Source organism: Phocoena sinus, chromosome 14 (assembly GCF_008692025.1).
Source record: "Phocoena sinus isolate mPhoSin1 chromosome 14, mPhoSin1.pri, whole genome shotgun sequence".
NCBI lineage: Eukaryota > Metazoa > Chordata > Mammalia > Artiodactyla > Phocoenidae > Phocoena > Phocoena sinus.
In genome coordinates, this window is record NC_045776.1 from 77,322,422 (window position 1) to 77,342,390 (window position 19,969).

The 19,969-nt window shown below is 43.1% G+C and overlaps 1 protein-coding gene across 5 annotated transcripts in view; it reads right to left on the reverse strand.

The window, feature by feature from the left end:
• The window catches only part of C14H12orf49 (chromosome 14 C12orf49 homolog), a 220,133-nt gene that overhangs the window by 86,156 nt on the left and 114,008 nt on the right, over positions 1-19,969 (reverse strand). The window contains exons 5-6 of one of the 5 annotated variants that reach the window (XM_032603176.1): positions 8,752-8,809; positions 5,777-5,981 (exon numbers count right to left, since the gene is read on the reverse strand). In XM_032603176.1, coding sequence (XP_032459067.1) covers positions 5,941-5,981; positions 8,752-8,809 — 99 coding nt within the window. In that variant the 3' untranslated portion in view covers positions 5,777-5,940. Of the gene's footprint in view, positions 1-5,776; positions 5,982-8,722; positions 8,810-19,969 lie in introns of those variants that run through there. The other 4 variants (XM_032603178.1, XM_032603175.1, XM_032603171.1 and 1 more) reach the window with 4 other exon arrangements.

Genomic DNA, 19,969 nt, shown 5'->3' on the forward strand with positions numbered 1-19,969 from the left:
AAAGCTGAGAAGCCAGGGTTGAAACAGAGGCCTGTTTCTGTTTGGTCAATAAGCAGCTGTGAAGGATGCGTAGGATGGAGCTAAATTTATTTGTTCCTTTCTTTCTCGGAACAGCAGCAACGAGGCTCAGAATGCAGCTGTCTCGCTCTCCCGTGAGCCTTCTGCAGGCACCAGCATGCACAGACGTTGGCTCTCCAGGACGCAAATTTTTTTTCCTGTTGGTTCCCTTCCTGCTGCAGGCAGGACTTCCAGGGCCTCTCTCCAGGGGTAAAACTTTGGAGCTGCCTCCCAGGCCCAGGGTGAAATCATTACCTTTTAAACAGAGAAGGGCTGCTGAATGTAGATACCCTGGCCCTTGTGGCCACACCCTGGAAAACCACAGAAGTCCCGCCAGCCTCTGCTTTCACTGCTCAGACCTGTGGGAAACTTGTAAGACACAGCCGTGTGGGGAGGGGGTGTGGGCATCTTGGGAGGGGCCTCCCACAAAAGCCAGGCTGCTTTGCCAGAGTCCTTTCTGGAATCCATCTGCCTTCGGAAAGCCTAGCTGAGGGCCACCTTCAGCCAGGCCTTGAGCATACTGGTGGAAGCGGGAGTTTTTTAAGAAGTGCTTTGTTGAGACTTTCGAAAGGTCCCCGCGGGTGGGGAAGTGAAAGGAGGAGGGGACGTGGGGGAAGAAACTGCTCCTTTATTTCTAGCCTTGCCTGAGCGGCTTCTTGACGGTTACTGCTACGGTTCTGCTGAGTCAGAAGCATCCCCAGCTGCTCGCCGGAAACACAGCTGTTAGGTGAAAATAACCACAGAGCCCAGCACTGAGCATCGTGCACCTTCCAGAAAAGAGGGCAGAAAACCTCAAAACAGAAAAGTACAAAACAATAAAAGAGGCACTGTCAAAAACCCACCACGGCTCACTCACTCAGCCAAGCCTGTGGCTCTCTCCACATCGGTCACAGCTCAGAGATGGAACAAAGTTTGGCAGCTTTTCCATAGTAGTAGGTTAAGTAGTGCCCCCTTCCCCCCAAGAGGGAGATGCCTGTATCCTAACCACTGGAACCTGTGTATGTGACCTTACTTGGAAAAGGAGTCTTTTCAGATGTAACAAACTTAAGGATCTCAAGGTGAGGTCATCCTGGATTACCTGGGTGGGCCCTACATTCAATGACAGGTATCCTTAGAAGAGTGAGGCAAAGGGAGATTAGACACTCAGAAGAGAACATACACACAGACACACAGAGGGGAAGGCCAGGGGAAGACAGGGGAAGATTGGACTTTATGCACTCCAAGCCAAGAAACACCAAGGATTTGGTATGGCAGCCACAGGAAACTAACAAAGCCACCATGGCTCCCATTTGCCAGGTCTTCTCCCCACCACCCCTTTCCCCTTGTCCAGACGGAAAACATTCAGAGTATCTTGGTTGCAAGGTGTCTTACATAAACATTGAGGTTCCCTTTCCTGTGGGCTTAGTAATTATCAGGAAGTAGGATGGTGCCTCAAGGACTCCAGGGTCTAGGGAGGAGCTGGGATCCCAAGGTCTAGGTAAGACTCTGCCACAGACAGAGACGCAGGTGTGTGACCTCATTAACCAGCCACCATTCGCTGATGTAGCAGAGCATGGTGCGTTAAAAAACGGGCTCTGGGGCTTCCCTGGTGGCGCGGTGGTTGGGGGTCCACCTGCCGGTGCAGGGGACACGGGTTCGTGCCCCGGTCCGGGAGGATCCCGCATGCCGCGGAGCGGCTAGGCCCGTGAGCCATGGCCGCTGGGCCTGTGCGTCCGGAGCCTGTGCTCCGCAACGGGAGAGGCCACAACAGTGAGAGGCCCATGTACCACAAAAAACAAAAAAAAAACAAAAAAAACAGGCTCTGGGTTTGAACACTGGTTCTGCTACTTACTAGCTGTGTTGCCTGGGGTAAGCTACTTAACTTCTCTGGGCCTCAGTTTCCTCACTGATACAATGGGGAGATGACCCATTATACATTGGGGATCCATCTGTACAATGGAGAGATGAGCTGAAAACCATCCTGCTATTAAACATATAGAGAGATGTTGAAAAGAATAATTAACCGTTAATGCATAACAAAGTTTCTAAGGAAACTGGGGTAATTCCCAGGGGCCAAAAATAAAGAAGGAAAGAAAGCCCGAAGTTGACAGTGCAGTACCTGAAGTGACTGGGGACAGGAGGCACCACCTTGGGTCACACAAGGCTGGGAGCTGGAACCAGAAAACCATCATAAAGCTCGGTCCTTCATGAGCTTCCATCCTGATACAGTTGTAAGGATTAAGTGAGTTGGTACATGCAAAGTTGTACTTGGATGAGGCTGTACTCGACAGCTCTTATTGTTTAGTGCTTTATGCAAGTGTAGTAACTGACTATTTTTTTTTGGCAGTTCAACATCTATGGCACCATATTTTGGTAACAGCGTCCCAATTTATCTTTGGGAGAGCATCTCTCTTCCACCCCCCGGAAGGAGGATATACAACTCAGACCTGGCCGATCAGAGTCAGGAATTACTCAGGGATGGGTGTGTGATCCTAAGTGGGTTAATCAGACTGAATAATGGTTGAAATATGGGGAAAGAGAAATTCACTTTCTCTTGGATCTGCATCTGTGTGGGATATGAGCCTGGAGCTGCTGGATGCTATCTCTGTCACTATCTGGGTACAGCCTGCCTGAGGATGAGGCCAAAACCAAGGAAAGCAAAGATGAGAGATAGAGAGATTCCCAATGACACTGTCTGAGTTCCTGGATCCAGCAGAGCCTGAAACCATCAGTACCTCCAAACTTCTGCCCTCCTTCCATACTGAGACTCCAATTACATGTAGGGTCAGCCATCTAATATTGTTTCAGAGTCTCTGATGCTGTGGTCATTTTTTTCCTAGTCTTTTTTCTCCCTGTGCTACAGTTTGAATAACTTCTATTATTGTGTCAACATGTGTACTAATTTTTTCTTATGCAACTTTTAATGTGCTGTTGTTTAATATGCTAAGAATATGTTGAATATGCTGTTTAATATGTAAACCTATCCAGTGAATTTTACATTTTAGATATTGTATATTTCCTTTCTAGAAGTTTCATTTGGTTCTTTAAAATTTTTTTCTTCCACTTCTCATTATGTTCATGTTTTCCTTTAAATCTTTGAACATATTTCTAATAGCTGTTTTAAAGTCCTTGTCTGTTAATTACACCATCTTTATCATTTTGAATCTGTTTATAGTGACTGATATTTCTCTTGGTAATGGTTCACATTTCTATGCTTCTTCTTTAGATGTCTAGTAATTTTTTATTAGATGCTAGATATTATTAATGTTATGAATTGAATGTCTAGATTTTGTTGTTGATTTTGGAGGGAAGTTAAGTTATTTACTGGTCAGCTTGATTTTTTGAGGCTTTTTGAAAAGCTTTGTTGGGGTGGATCTAGAGAAGCCTTTCTTCTAAGGCTAGTTTAGCCCTACTACTAAGGTCTGACTTCACTGTGGTCTCTAATGAATGCACTGGATGTTCAATAGGTTATTCCCATCCTGGCTTGCTGAAATTTGAATGTCCCCCAATCCCGTAAGAGCTCTGGGAATTATTCAGTGTATACTTCCACAGTAGTTGTTCTTTGCCAACTTTGTAGCATTTTATCCAAAGCCTGAGCAACTTAGTATTCAGCCAATGACTCAAAGGGCTCCTTATACAGATTTCTGGCACTGTTTATCTATGTAGTACCATCGTCTCTGGAACTTTGCCTCACAAGTTCCAGCCTCATCAACCTCTGCATATGATCATCTATGTCTCCTCAACTCAAAGAGGCCACTATGCTCTGCTTAGAATCATCCTTCCTGTGCTGCAATCTAAAAAGTACTTCCAGGCAGAAAGGTGATCACAGGCCCACTCATTTGCGTCCTTTCTTTCAGGCTCACAGTTCTGCACAGCCTGTTGCCCAATGTCTGAAACCAGTTGTTTCATATATTTTGTCCAGTTTTCTAGTTGTGTACAGCTGGAAAACAAGTCTGGTGCCAGTTACTTCATTATGGCCAGAGGCAGAAGCTTACTCTAACTAGCTTGAGAGAAAAAAAAGTATGCATTGGAAGGGCCTGGGAGATTCACAGAATAGATGTAATAGCCCAAGAACAGTCCTTAGAAGGCCACAGAAGCTCTGGAGGCCCAGGGGAACTAAGAGTCAGTCTCTTCTGGGCACAGATGCCTGGATGAATGAGCTCCGACCCTGTGGAGTCCTTCTAGACTCAAATTTCTGGGAGAATATATCTGGACAAGCCACAGTCATGGGCTTCTATCTTGGCCAGAGGAGAGTAAGGCACTCTGATTAATGACACTACCAAGACGACATCCAGGACTTCTCTGGTGGCACAGTGGTTGAGAATCAGCCTGCCAGTGCAGGGGACACAGGTTCGACCCCTGGTCCAGGAATATCCCACATGCTGTGGAGCAACTAAGCCTGTGCGCCACAACTACTGAGCCTGCACTCTAGAGCCCGTGAGCCACAACTACTGAGTCCATGTGCCACAACTACTGAAGCCCGTGCACCTAGAGCCCGTGCTCCACAACAGAAGCCACCGCAATGAGAAGCCCACATGCCACAACAAAGAGTAGCTCCTGCTCACTGCAACTAGAGAAAGCCCGCGAGCAGCAACGAAGACCCAACGCAGCCATAAATAAATAAATAAATAATCTGTACAATTGATTGTATTTAAACAAACAAAAAGACGACATCCAATGGGGGAATATGGATCACCAGAACAAAACTGGGTTGCTCTTTCCAGAAGAAAGGAGAATGGCTGATAGGCAAGCAAAAACAATAGACACAGTACCCAACGTCCACTAGAGAACATCTTTAAGAACGGTTGACTTTTAAACTCAGAGCCTTGGTGTTTATTTTTGCTGTTTCCACACTAGACTGCATAGCTGTCCTTCCCCTGATATCCCTACCTTCCCCTGCAACACAGAAAGACTTTCCCAGCGACAACTGCTCTTTATGGGCAACATATAGACAATATGAACTTCACATGAGGTTAGAAACACCAGTTTAGGGCTCATTGGTAACAGATTCTCTGAGTCTGCCAAGGTTCAGGGAAGACTTCCAGAGAATAAAACTCATGGGATGGGGGTGGGGGAAGCAAGCTTGAACCTGTGTCCTGGGAACAGCAAGGAACAGAACGTGTCCATTCCCCTTCCCCTACTCATAAGCAGCCAGAGCTGGAAGCTCTGTACCTGAAAGAGAATGTGTTGTGTTTCAAGATCAAGTATGAGGTGGCTGCAGGCTGGTTTATCCAGCGGCATAATTCAACCAAACATATAGACAAATGCATCAACAGGTAAGGGAACCACATGCTGTCTGCTGAGGTTGTCCTGAGGAAATTCTGCCACCCCCACTCTGCCTACATGTTAATCAGATACTCTGTGTGTATTTGTGAAAGTTCTACAAAACTCATCACCTGAGGTTCTTAAAATTTCCACAGACATTATTTTCTTGTATAATCATACCCATTTCGGAGATGGAAAATCAGAGGTACAGTACGTGGGAACGGTGAGTCAGTGATAAAACCAAGAATCAAGTTCACAACTGCAGTATAAATTTCTCCTGATGCCTTGAAAACAATTTTGAAAGCATGGGCAGTGGGGAGCAGGGAGGTAAGAGAGAGGGGAGAGAGAAAGATAAAAAGGAAAACAAGTCTTCCCAGTTGCGGGTTTTCAGTGTTGAGAGATGCTGTTTGTATACAATCAAGATTTAAATTGAAATCATAGTCAAGTAAAAGCACATCGAATCACGTGGCTACGTTTTTTTTCTCCAGCTTTCTTTATTAACTGCATCCATTGTCTGGTTCGATGTAGAAAGAAGTCTTTTCATTCCTTGTTGGGGCTTTTTCTTTCCCAAGAAAGAAATCGTGGTACGTTCCGGTGACTAAGCTCGCCTCCCAGGTCATTGGGAAAAAGATATGGGGATTAGGATAGCCTTCTGGGGAGGTTTCTGGAGCCTGCAAGGTCTGTAGAGGGACAAAAGATCATGTTCACTGTTGTATTTCTGAGCCAAGCACAATGCCCGATCCATGGTAGGTGTTCAGGAAATTATTTGTCAAACGAGAGAAGATGGAGTGAGTGTGAGTCTTCAGTCACTCCTACCCTACATATTCGCCAGAACAGACCCCAGGGCTTCCAGGGCTTCGCACATTTTTTCCATTCTTTGTTGTCCTGGCGATTGTCTCCTCACCCTTTTAAGGCAATGGATCTTAACCTTTTGTGGGTCATGAACTCTTCTGAGAATCTGATGAGAGCAGTGGAGCCTCTTCTCAAAAAATGCACAGACTCAGACACACGAATTTGCAGATCCTGTCCAGCTGTGAGCAAGTACCCTGAACCTCACCCACAGTCTCAGCCAAACAATCCCAACCCTCCTCTCCTTCTTCCCCACAAAGTTATTTGCTCCTTCTCTGGGTTCCCACAGCACTTTCTTTTTAGTTCGAAACAACAATAGTTTATTTTGGGACTTCCCTGATGGCACAGTGGTTAAGAATCCGCCTGCCAATGCAAGGGACACGGCTTCGAGCCCTGGTCTGGGAAGATCCCACATGCTGCGGAGCAACTAAGCCCGTGGGCCACAACTACTGAGCCTGCGCTCTAGAGCCCGCGAGCCACAACTACTGAAGCCTGTGCGCCCTAGAGCCTGCACGCCGCAGCTCCTGAGCCCATGCACCGCAACTACTGAAGCCCACGTGCCTAGAGTCTGTGCTGTGCAACAAGAGAAGCCACTGTATGAGAAGCCCACTCACCGCCAACGAAGATTAGCCCCTGCTGGCCGCAACTAGAGAAAGCCCACGTGCAGCAACGAAGACCCAGTGCAGCCAAAAAAACCCCACAATAGTTTATTTTGCTCATACATCTGTCATTTGGGCAGGGCTCAGAGGTACCCTCCACTCTGTTAGCTGGGGTGGCTTGAGACTGCAGCTGGAATCATCCAAAGACTCTCTCACCTACCTGTACCTGGAGGTTGATGCTGGAAAGGCCTAGACAGCCAGGAGCAGTAGCCAGGGGCCTGGGGCAGCTCTGCCTGTCTCTCTCTCTCTCTACTCAGTCTCTCTGGAACGTCCAGAGCACTTTACACCTACTTCTTTTACAATTTAACACACAATACTGTAGTGATTATTTATGCCTGTGGATGGTGGTAATTTACTTAGTCTGTTTCACCAACAACAGCACTGTAGGTCCACCGGGGACGACAACCACAACACGTTCATCTCTATTTCCCCAGGACCCTAATGGGTACCTTGCATATGGTAAGCATTTAATATACACTAGTTGGATTACACATGTAGGTATGTGCTTATCTTATTATTATGCTCCACTGCATTTCAGAAATAGGATTAGAAGGTAGCCTATTTACATACATCAATACAACATAATAAAAAATTTTAAACAAGGAAATGGGGACTCATTGAAAAGGTAGGAAAATATGTTGAAATAAAGGATAAGATCGGTACCCAAAATATATACCACAGATTTCTATACCATTATTGGCAGTGACCCAGAAATCTGGTTTGAGCATCCTGGCACTATGGGCAAAGAGGGAAACAAAACTGATGGTGTTGGATATAAGCAAACTGATTGCTTAGGAAAGCACAGCTTCTACTAGTAAACTTGCAACCACCTGGCATTAAAAATGATAGCAAGTTTATGCTCAATGCAGGTTAAGGGAAGTTCAATACAAGCCAACCTATAAGTGGCCAAAACAAAGGAATAAAAGGCTGCAATCCTCTGAGAGTCTGGTTTTATCCACGGAAAAATGTAAGGCTATCTAGTCCAGCTTTTCCTAAAGGACATATGATGGAATACCAGTCCTGGAGAAGTTCTGCCCACAAAGGGTTCTGCAGTCAAGGAAAGGTGGGAAACCCCCCATGGCTTCCTCTTGGAACCTCACAGCGAACACTAGCATTTTAAAGGCTCTGAGAAGTCCTGCAGTAAAGAAATCCAGCACTTCCCAAGCTCCTTTGCCCCCTGTCGTGCAAGAACCTAGGGACAGTCTCCAAATGGGACTTAGGTCCATTGATCCTACTTGTAAAGAGTGTTTCTTTCTCATAAGTACAGGTAAGATGAACAGACTGCCATTCTTTTTTTTTTTTTTTTTTTTTTTTTTTTTTTGCGGTACACGGGCCTCTCACTGTTGTGGCCTCTCCCGTCGCGGAGCACAGGCTCCGGACGCGCAGGCTCAGCGGCCATGGCTCACAGGCCTAGCCGCTCTGCGACATGTGGGATCTTCCCGGACCAGGGCATGAACCTGTGTCCCCTGCATCAGCAGGCGGACTCCCAACCAATGCGCCACCAGGGAAGCCCCAGACTGCCATTCTTAAGCAAGGTATGCCAATATGTCTTTCCTCTGTCCCTTCTTAAAAGGACCTAGGAAGGAAACAAAGTAGTATGTTCAAATCTCTTCCTTAAAGCACCTTTATTTAAACTCCTCTTTGCTCTTTTTTTCTAGGCATGACTTCAAATAAATAAATGATTTTTGGAAAAGAAATTGGTCACTCAAATTCCAAATAAGGCAGAAGAAAGGTGTGATGGACCGTCACTAAGAGTCCACAATTTCTGCCCCCGAGAAACTAAAAAGGGGTCAGCATACCCCTTTTCCTTGCTGGTCACCTCTGTAGATGTCAGATAAGACCCCTCAGTTACCCATAACCAATAGCCATGTCCTTGGCTACCCATAACTGAGCGCTAAATGAGCAGTACTTACTCAGACCAGTCAGAAAACAAGAGTCGCACCTTTGGCTGATGGCGGGGAGCAGCAAGGGCAATAACTGTCTGTTTGTTTTGGCATCGCCTATGAAAAGAAATTAAGGGTGTGTGTTACCCTTTGTCCAGTTTCTGTCTCTTGGTACACTAGCATTTCCATCTCAAAAGAATCCAAGTGTGAGCTAGTTCGAAAAGGGAAAGCGTGCCCGATTTTGGCAGGCCATGGAACAATCTCAGAGTCCTTTCTTCACAAAGCGCTTGTTAATATCCTACTTAATATGCTACGGAACACACGGTAGAAAACTAATGAAATGATGGAGGGACTGCAGAGCCTTTAAGATCGATTCTCAAATTCGGTTCCATGGAGCACCAGTGGTTCCCCCAGTGTCTCAGGGGCTGCTGGAAGAGAGGGGAAGAGGCCTCTCTCAGGCAGAGATCTGAGCCCCCAGACCCAATTCAACCACATCAGTTTCTCTTTTTTCAACCCAAGGACGTATTTGGAAAAAAAAAAGGGGGGGGGTCGGTTACTTAAATTAGAAAATGTTTGAGAAGCACTGCTTAAATAAAGCTCCACATATATTATTTCTCAGAGCTGAGATTCTGATAAGAATTGAAAAGTTAACGGTTTTAGTTATATTCTTAGCAAGAACCTAGTGGGCAGAAATTTAATTTTTTTTTAATCAAAAGCAGAGCCATGGCAAAACATATGATAAACAAAGAAAATATGTGCAGCCGTATAATTAATAAAGAGCTAATATGCTTAGGTTATAAAATGATCCTACAAATTAATAAGGAAAAGACCAATAACCCGGTAGAAACACGGGCCAAGGCTACAGAAATTCACAGAAGCAGAAATGCAAATATTCAATAAACATATGAAAAGATGCTCAGGCTCACTTGTCAGGGAAATGCAAATGAGAACAATGAGCTACTATATTTTACCCATCAGATTGGCAAAAATGGAAAATATGTGTAACATCCAGAGCTGGCGAGGGTGTAAGGAATCTAGTTCTCTCAAACACCATTGGGGGAGGACTGCAAATTATTATAAAGTGGTGGAAAATCAACTGTTGGTATTTTTGAAAATCTAAACTGTAGCCCGGCGCTCCCACTTCTGGGAATATATCCACCAGAAATGAAAATGCCATTGTATAAAGACATAAATATATGAAGAAGTATATTACAGCATAATTTGTAATAGTTAAAAAAAAAACCCAAAAAACCTGGAAGCAATCTGAATGTACATTAAGAGGAAAATGGTTGAAAAAAATCAGGAGGTATTTACATTAAGGAACACAGTACAGATATCAAAAATTATAAAATAAAATTGTACACATTGACTGGGAGATATGCCTGCGACACCTTGTTAAATAGAATAAAAGCGAATGTGATCCTATTTTTATTTTTAAAAAAAGAAGACCAAAAAAAGTCACACCCAGTAAGTGGGTTTCTATATGTTTTTATAAATAAAGAAAACAGTAGGGAAACATTTATACCTAATTGCTAACACTGATTGCACCGGGAGCTGGATTGGAGAGGAGTGGTGAGACTATTAATTTTATTTTAGATACTTTATTACTTGAAATGTCACAAAAGATATGTATTACTTTTGTAATTCAAATGACCAGAATTTTTAAAAACAGAATTAGGACAGGAAATTCAAAGCAAATCAAATTACTTTGACAATCACTGGAAGGCAGAGTGGGGCTGGCCATCTGGTATGGGGTCTTAAGCACTAAACCCAAGGAGATATACAGCTAATTGAAGGCACCCCAACTATGCAAGGGAGTAGACTGAAGGAGAGCCTTTTAATAGGGCTGACATTTTCCTTGAAAAACAGTCCTGACTCTTCTCTAATATAAGCAGAAGGACTGAATGAGACCCCAAAGTGATAGGCTATAGAAAAGGAGTCAGCAAATTTTTTTCTGTAAAAGACCAAATACTACGTATGTTAGGGTTTGTGGCCCATTTGGTCTCTGTCACAACTACTCAACTCTGTCATTGTAGCACATCAACAGCCATAGACAGTATGTAAATGAAATGGGCATGGCTGTGTCTCAATAAAACTTTATTTATAGGGACTTCCCTGGTGGTCCAGTGGGTAAGACTCCACGTTCCCAATGCAGGGGGCCTGGGTTCGATCCCTGGTCATGGAACTAGATCCCGCACGCATGCCACAGCTAAGAGTCTGCGTGCCAAAACTAAGAGTCCGCATGCCACAATTAAGAAGTCTGCACGCCGCAACTAAAGATCCCGCATGCCACAACTAAGACCCAGCACAACCACAATAAATAAATATTTTTTTAAAAACCTTTATTTATAAAACAGGTAATGGGTGGATTTAACCCAGGGGCTACAGTTTGCTGACCTCTGCTACAGAACAAGGACATAATTTTTATTTTTATTTTTTTTCGTTACGCGGGCCTCTCACTGTTGTGGCCTCTCCCGCTGCGGAGCACAGGCTCCGGACGCGCAGGCTCAGCGGCCATGGCTCACGGGCCCAGCCGCTCCGCAGCATGTGGGATCCTCCTGGACCAGGGCACGAACCCGTGTCCCCTGCATCGGCAGGTGGCCTCTCAACCACTGCGCCACCAGGGAAGCCCCTATATAATTATTTTTTAAAAGCAAACTATTTCATTTAAGTATACTTCAAGATATACTTAAAGTGATGAAAGAGAAAAACCTACAACCCAGATTACTCTACCCAGCAAGGATCTCATTCAGATTTGACAGAGAAATCAAATGCTTTTCAAACAAGCAAAAGCTAAGAGAATTCAGCACCACCAAACCAGCTTTACAACAAATGCTAAAGAAACTTCTCTAGGCGGGAAGCACAAGAGAAGAAAACTACCCAGAAAAACAAACCCCAAACAATTAAGAAAATGGTAATAGGAACATACATATTGATAATAACCTTGAATGTAAATGGACTAAATGCCCCAACCAAAAGACACAGACTGGCTGAATGGCTACAAAAACAAGACCCATATATATGCTGTCTACAAGAGACCCACTTCAGGCCTAGGGACACATACAGACTGAAAGTGAAGGAATGGAAAAAGATATTCCATGCAAATGGAAATCAAAAGAAATCTGGAGTAGCAATACCCGTATCAGATAAAATGGACTTTAAAATAAAGACTGTTACAAGAGATAAGGAAGGACACTACATAACAGTCAAGAGATCAATCCAAGAAGAAGGTATAACAATTATGAATCTTTATGCACCCAACATAGGAGCACCTCAATACATAAGGCAAATGCTAACAACCATGAAAAGGGAAATCGACAGTAATACAATAATAGTAGGGGATTTTAACACTCCACTTACACCAATGGACAGATCATCGAAACAGAAAATAAATATGGAAACACAAGCTTTTTTTTTTTTTTTAAAGAAGATGTTGGGGGTAGGAGTTTATTAATTAATTAATTTATTTTTGCTGTGTTGGGTCTTCGTTTCTGTGCGAGGGCTTTCTCTAGTTGTGGCAAGCGGGGGCCACTCTTCATCACGGTGCACGGGCCTCTCACTATCGTGGCCTCTCTTGTTGCGGAGCACAGGCTCCAGACGTGCAGGCTAAGTAGTTGTGGCTCATGGGCCTAGTTGCTCTGCGGCATGTGGGATCCTCCCAGACCAGGGCTTGAACCTGTGTCCCCTGCATTTGCAGGCAGATTCTCAACCACTGTGCCACCAGGGAAGCCCAGGAAACACAAGCTTTAAATGACACAATAGACCAGATAGATTTAAATGATGTTTATAGAACATTCCACCCAAACGTGGCAGAATACACTTTCAAGTGCACATGGAACATCCTCCAGGATAGATCACATCTTGCTTGGGTCACAAATCAAGCCTGGGAAAATTTAAGAAAATTGAAATCATATCAAGCATCTTTTGTGACCAAAATACTATGAGATTGGAAATCAATTATAGGAAAAAAACTGTAAAAACCACAAATACATAGAGGCTAAACAGTGCACTACTAAATAACCAAGAGATCACTGAAGAAATCAAAGAAGAAATAAAAAAATACATAGAGACAAATGACAACAAAAACACAATGACCCAAAACCTATGAGACGGAGCAAAAGCAGTTCTAAGAGGGAAGCTTATGGCAATTCAATCTCACCTCAAGAAACAAGAAAAATCTCAAATAAATAATTTAACCCTACACCTAAAGCTACTAGAGAAAGAAGAACAAAGAAAACCCAAAGTCAGCAGAAGGAAAGAAATCATAAAGATCAGAGCAGAAATAAATGAAATAGAAACAAAGAAAACAATAGCAAAGATCAATAAAACTAAAAGCTGGTTCTTTGAGAAGATAAAAAAAATTGATAAACCCTTAACCAGACTCATCAAGAAAAAAAGGGAGAGGACACAAATCGATAAAATTAGAAATGAAAAAGGAGAAATCACAACTGACACTGCAGAAATACAAAGGATTATAAGAGACTACTACAACCAACTATATGCCAATAAAATGGACAACCAGGAAGAAATGGACAAATTCTTGGAAAGGTACTATTTTCCAAAACTGAATCAGTAAGAATTAGAAAATATAAACAGACCTATCACAAATAATGAAATTGAAACTGTAATCAAAAATCTTCCAACAAACAAAAGTCCAGGACCAGATGGCTTCACAGGCGAATTCTATCAAACATTTAGAGAAGAGCTAACACTGATCCTTCTCAAACTCTTCCCAAAAATTGCAGAGGGAGGAACACTCCCAAATTCATTCTAGAAAGCCACAATCACCCTGATACCAAAACCAGAAAAAGATATCACAAAAAAAGAAAATTATAGACCAGTATCACTGATGAACATAGATGCAAAAATCCTGAACAAAATACTAGCAAACAGAATCCAACAACATATTAAAAGGACCATACACCATGATCAAGTGGGATTTATCCCAGGGATGCAAAGTTTCTTCAGTATACGCAAATCAACCAGTGTGATACACCACATTAACAAATTAAGGAATAAAAACCATATGATCATCTCAATAGATGCAGAAAAAGCTTCTGACAAAATTCAACAGCCATTTATGATAAAAACTCTCCAGAAAATGGGCATGGGGGAATCTACCTCAACATAATAAAGGCCATATATGACAAACCCACAGCAAACATCATACTCAATGGTGAAAAACTGAAACCATTTGCTCTAAAATCAGGAACAAGACAAGGATGCCCACTCTCGCTACTCTTATTTGACATAGTTTTGGAAGTCCTAGCCATGGCAATCAGAGAAGAAAGAGAAATACAAATTGGAAAAGAAGAAGTAAAACTGTCACTGTCTGCAGGTGACATGATACTATACACAGAAAATCCTAAAGATGCCACCAAAAAACTACTAGAACTAATCAATGAATTTGGTAATGTTGCAGGATACAAAAGTAATGCACAGAAATCTCTGGCAGTCCTATATACTAACAACGAAAAATCAGAAAGAGAAAATAAGGAAACAATCCCATTTACCATTGCAACAAAAATAATAAGTAGGAATAAACCTACCTAAGGAGGCGAAAGACTTGTACTCAGAAAACTATAAAACAGTGATGAAAGAAATCAAAGATGATATAAACAGATGGAGAAATATACCATGTTCTTGGATTGGAAGAATCAATATTGTGAAAATGACTAAACTACCCAAAGCAATTTACAAATTCTATACAATCCCTATCAAACTACCAATGGCATTTTCCACAGAATTAGAACAAAAAATTTTACAATTCATATGGAAAGACCCCGAATAGCCAAAGCAATGTTGAGAAAGAAAAACGGAGCTGGAGGAATCAGCTTCCCTGACTTCAAACTATACTACAAAGCTACAGTAATCAAGGGGCTTTCCTGGTGGCGCAGTAGTTAAGAATCTGCCTGCCAATGCAGGGGACACGGGTTCAAACCCTGGTCTCAGAAGGTCCCACATGTTGCGGAACAATTAAGCCCGTGCACCACAACTACTGAGCCTGCGCTCTAGAGCCTGCGATCCACAACTACTGAGCCCTCGTGCCACAACTACTGAAGCCCGCATGCCTAGAGCCTGTGCTCTGCAACAAGAGAAGCCACAACAATGAGAAGCCAGCACACCGCAACGAAGAGTAGCCCCCACTCACCGCAACTAGATAAAGCCCGCGCACAGCGACGAGGACCCCACGCAGCCATAAATAAATAAATTTATTTTAAAAAAGCTTTTGCACAGCAAAGGAAACCATAAATGAGACAACACTCAGAATGGGAGAAAATATTTGCAAATGAAACAACAGACAAAGGATTAATCTCCAAAATACACAAACAGCTCATGGAGCTCAATATCAAAAAAACAAACAATTCAATTAAAAAATGGTGGAAGACCTAAATAGACATTTCACCAAAGAAGACATACAGATGTCCAAGAAGCATGTGAAAAGATGCTCAACACCACTAATTATTAGAGAAATGCAAATCAAAACTACAATGAGGTATCACCTCACACTGGTCAGAATGGCCATTATCAAAAAATCCAGAAACAATAAATGCTGGAAAGGGTGTGGTGAAAAGGGAACCCTCCTGCACTGTTGGTGGGAATGTAAATTGATACAGCCACTATGGAGAACAGTATGGAGGTTCCTTAAAAAACTAAAAATAGAACTACTAACATGACCCAGCCATCCCACTACTGGGCATATACCCTGAGAAAACCGTAATTCAAAAAGAGATATGTACCCCAGTGTTCACTGCAGCACTATTTACAATAGCCAGGACATGGAACCAACCTAAATGTCAATCAACAGATGAATGGATAAAGAAGATGTGGCACATATATACAATGGAATATTACTCAGCCATAAAAAGAAATGAAACTGAGCTATTTGTAGTGAGGTGGATGGACCTACAGTGTCATACAGAGTGAAGTAAGTCAGAAAGAGAAAAACAAATACCGTATACTAACATATATATATGGAATTAAAAATATATATAGTACTGATGAACCTAGTGGCAAGGCAGGAATAACGATGTAGACATAGAGAATGGACTTGAGGACACAGTGGGGTGAGGGGGAAGCTGGGGTGAAGTGAGAGTAGCACTGACATATATACACTACCAAATGTAAAATAGATAGCTAGTGGGAAGCAGCAGCATAGCACAGGGAGATCAGCTCAGTGCTTTGCAATGACCTAGAGAGGTGGGTTAGGGAGGATGGGAGGGAGGCTCAAGAGCGAGGGGATATGGGGATATACGTATGCATATGGCTGATTCCCTTTGTTGTAAAACAGAAACTAACACAGTATTGTGAAGCAATTATACTCCAATAAAGATCTATTAAAAAAAAAAGCAACTATTTCATTGAAGTGTACGTAATATACATATGATAAAAGTACACCAATCTGATGAATTTTTACAAAGTGAACACATCTTTCTAACTACCACCCAGGCTAAGATGTAGAACATTACCAACACCCCAAAAGTGTTCCTTGTGCTCCTCCCAGTTATCCCCACCCCCCACCACCAAAGATAGCCACTAATTTTACTTCTGTCCTTATCATGTGTTTTGCTTGGTTGTAAACTTTAGGTAAATTGAATCATATAGCACGTTCTTTCACTCAGTGATATGTGAGAGAGATCCCTCCATGCTATTGTGTGGGTTTGTCCAATTTCATTGCTACACAGTATTCTATACACAGTGTTGCAATTATCATATTGTAAGAATATGTCACACTTTATATATCTGTTCTGCTATTGATGATACTTGGGTTGTTTGGGGTTTGGGTCCAGTTTGGGATTTGGGTCCAGTTTGGGGCTTGCTATAGACTGAATGTTTGTGTCCCTCAAAAATTCTTATGTTGAAACCTAATCCCCACTGTAATGGTATTAAGGGGTGGGGTTTGGGGGAGGTAATTGGGTCATAAGGGTAGAGCCCTCATGAATGGAATTAGTGCCCTTATAAAACAGACCTAGAGTGATCTCTGTCCCTTCCACCATGCGAGGACACAGTGAGAAGATGGCCATCTATGAACCAGGAAGTGGACCCTCACTGGACACTAACTTGACTGAAACTTTGATCTTGGACTTCCCAGCCTCCAGAACTGTGAGAAATAAATGCCTGTTTTTTATAAGACACTCAGTCTATGATATTCTGTTATAGCCGCCTGAATGGACTAAGACAGGGCTAATACAGATAATGCCACTATGAATATTCTTAGCCATGTCTTTTGGTGCACACATTTACTTATTGCTATTGAGCATATTCCTAGAGTACATGTGCTACAACCGGTTTTTGTAAATACTGAATAAGTAACTTCCCAAAGTGGGTGTCCTAATCTGCCCTCCTATCTTAAGTATATGAGTGTTCCAGCAGCTCCTAGCATTGTCAACACTTGATATTGACAGATTTCTTTCTTTGTAATTTTAGCCATTCTTGTATGTGTATGTGTAAAATTTATATACAGTAAAGTTAAAAAATGTTAGGTGTCCAGCTAAAAGCTTTTACTCATATAAAAATTCTTTGCGGTTTGAATCATATTCCCTTAATTACTAATGATGTTGACTCTTTGACAGGTTTATTGGCCCTTTGGATTCCTCTTTTATGAAAATCATATTCATATGTTTTGCTCATTTTAAAAAAATGGATTGTTTTTCTTTTCCTTATTGATTTACCGGAGTTCTTGAAATACTCTGAATATGAGTCCTCCATTGATATCTTTATTCCAACTATCTTCTCCCACTCTGTGGTTTGCATTTTCATTGTCTTAATGGAGTCCTTTGATGAACAGAAGTTCTTAATTTTTTTTTTTTGGGGGGGGGGTGGGTACGCGGGCCTCTCACTGCTGTGGCCTCTCCCGTTGCGGAGCACAGGCTCCGGACGCGCAGGCTCAGCGGCCATGGCTCACAGGCCCAGCCGCTCCGCGGCATGTGGGATCTTCCCGGACCGGGGCACGAACCCGTGTCCCCTGCATCGGCAGGCGGACTCTCAACCACTGTACCACTAGGGAAGCCCCAGAAGTTCTTAATTTTAATGAAGAACTGATCAATTGTGTTTTCTGGTTAGTTGTGTGTGTGCCCTGTTTCAGAAATATTTGTTAAAGGAAAACTGTTTCTATACTCACAACACTTCTGAACCAAATGTGTTGGATTTTTTTTCCCCCAAAACCAACCAATTTTCCAATTTTGGGACACAAACTGGGTGTCCTATAATTTAATTCAATTCTGACACCAACTACACGCATTTAGCATCAAACTCCACAGGTTAAGGGCTGAGTCCCAGAAGACTAATCCCAGTCAGACGCCTGTCACAAGTAACGGTTGCCCCAGGTACCCATAATTCTGTCTGACTTGGCTAAAAAGTCAGGAGTTCCCACTCCCCACATTTGATAATTTGCTGGAACAGCTCACAAAATTCAGGGAAACATTTACTTATAAAGGATATAGATGAACAACCAGATGAAGAGGTACATAGGGTGAGATCTAGAAGGGTCACAATCACAGAAGCTTCTATCCCCATGGAGTAGGGATGCTCCACTCCCTGAAATATGATGTGTTCATCCACTCAGAAGCTCTCCAGAACCCACAGTTTAGGGATTTTTATGGAGGCTTCATCATATAGGCATGATTGGCTTAAACTCAGTCTCCAGCTCCTCCCCTCTCCCCAGAGGATGTACAGTGGGTTTGAAAGTTCCAAGCCTCTAATCATGGCTTGATCTTTTTGATGACCAGGCCCCATCCTGAAGCTATCCAGGAGACCATGAAGAGTTGCTTCATTAGAACAAAAGAACCTACTATCACTCAGGAAATTCCAAGGGATTTAGGAGCTGTGTGTCAGGAAACAGACACAGAGTGCAATGCATGTGTCTTATTATGTCACATTTGCCTATCCTGAAGTCATGAAGACATTCTCCTATGTTATCTCCTAGAAATGTTCTTGTTGTCTTGTCCTTGCACATCTGGGTCTACAACCATCCTAATAATCTCAACCAGGAATGTTTAGGAGTAAACATTACCCACTGCAATATTTTCAGTCCCTCGTGTTCTTCCAGAATCTTGCCATTTGCCATCAAGAGGTAGAGTCTCTTTTTCCTTCTTTTCAACCTGGGCTGGCCCCTCTGACCACCTCAACCAACAGAAGGCAGCAGAAGTGACAGCATGACTTCCAAGGATAGGTCACAGAAAGTGATATGGTTTCCACCTGGTTCTCTCTGTCTCAGGACATCTGCTTTGGGTGCCTTGGCCACCATGTAAGATATCCAGCTGCCCTAAAGCCACCATGCTGGAGAGACCACATTGAGATGTAATATATACCCAAGGAGCCCAGCTGTTCCAGCCCCCAGCTGTACAAGTCTTCCCAATCCAGATGCCAGATATGAGCATGAAAACTTCGAGGTGACCCCCGCCCTAGCCATAGGAGATATCCTGAGCTAGAACTGCCCAGCCAAGGGACCCATCTTTCCAGGCTCTAGCTTAGCACTAGTTTTACTGGGAGAACTAACCTGTGGACCGGAGTAGGCTGGTTTCCACCCCTGCTGTTTATTTCAGGGGTGTGTTTTCAAACCCTAAAGACAAAGCAAGCTTTGACTTTCCTTTTTCAAACCTCATTTCAATCTACTTAGTGTCTACGCAAATGGAAGAGCCCATTCATGAAAGGAGAAAGACTCCTGGAGATCAAACAGATGGGAAAGATGAGATAAGACATCCCCCTTGGATACTCTTGAAGGGTAGTGAAGTCTTGGTGTTCATCCAGAGAGATTAGCTGGGGATCACTTCACGAGCTTTGTTCAGAGAGATAAGACCTAAAGCAGGGCTGGGGGAACCCCTACCCCATCCAAAACTGGAATATGGCCGATCTCACAAAGAGATCTCCTTGCTCCAGAGTCCCTGTCACTCAGCTTCTGTTTCCAGCCATCTAGCAGCTCACGTTAAAGAAAAAGCTCCTTCCAACTAGTACCCAGGGATTAAGCAGGCCTCTGGGATCCAAGCCCAAAGGAAACGGCCGGTTCTACTTCCTGGAGGTTTAAGTGTAGCAGGCAAATCAGCGTGATTGATTAATTAGCAGAACTGCATTTTTCACTTTTTAAACACATGTCTGACTTGCTAATAATGGCAATAACACCTACCTCTATGCACAATCATATCACTTACTTGTTTATTCCCCACCCCCACCCCACCATACAAGTTACAGGAGATCAGAGATCTGGGTCATCTGCTTCTCGCCACAGCCCCTGCACCCAGCCCAGTGGGCTCCAAGACTACTTCCTGAATGAATGGGAGA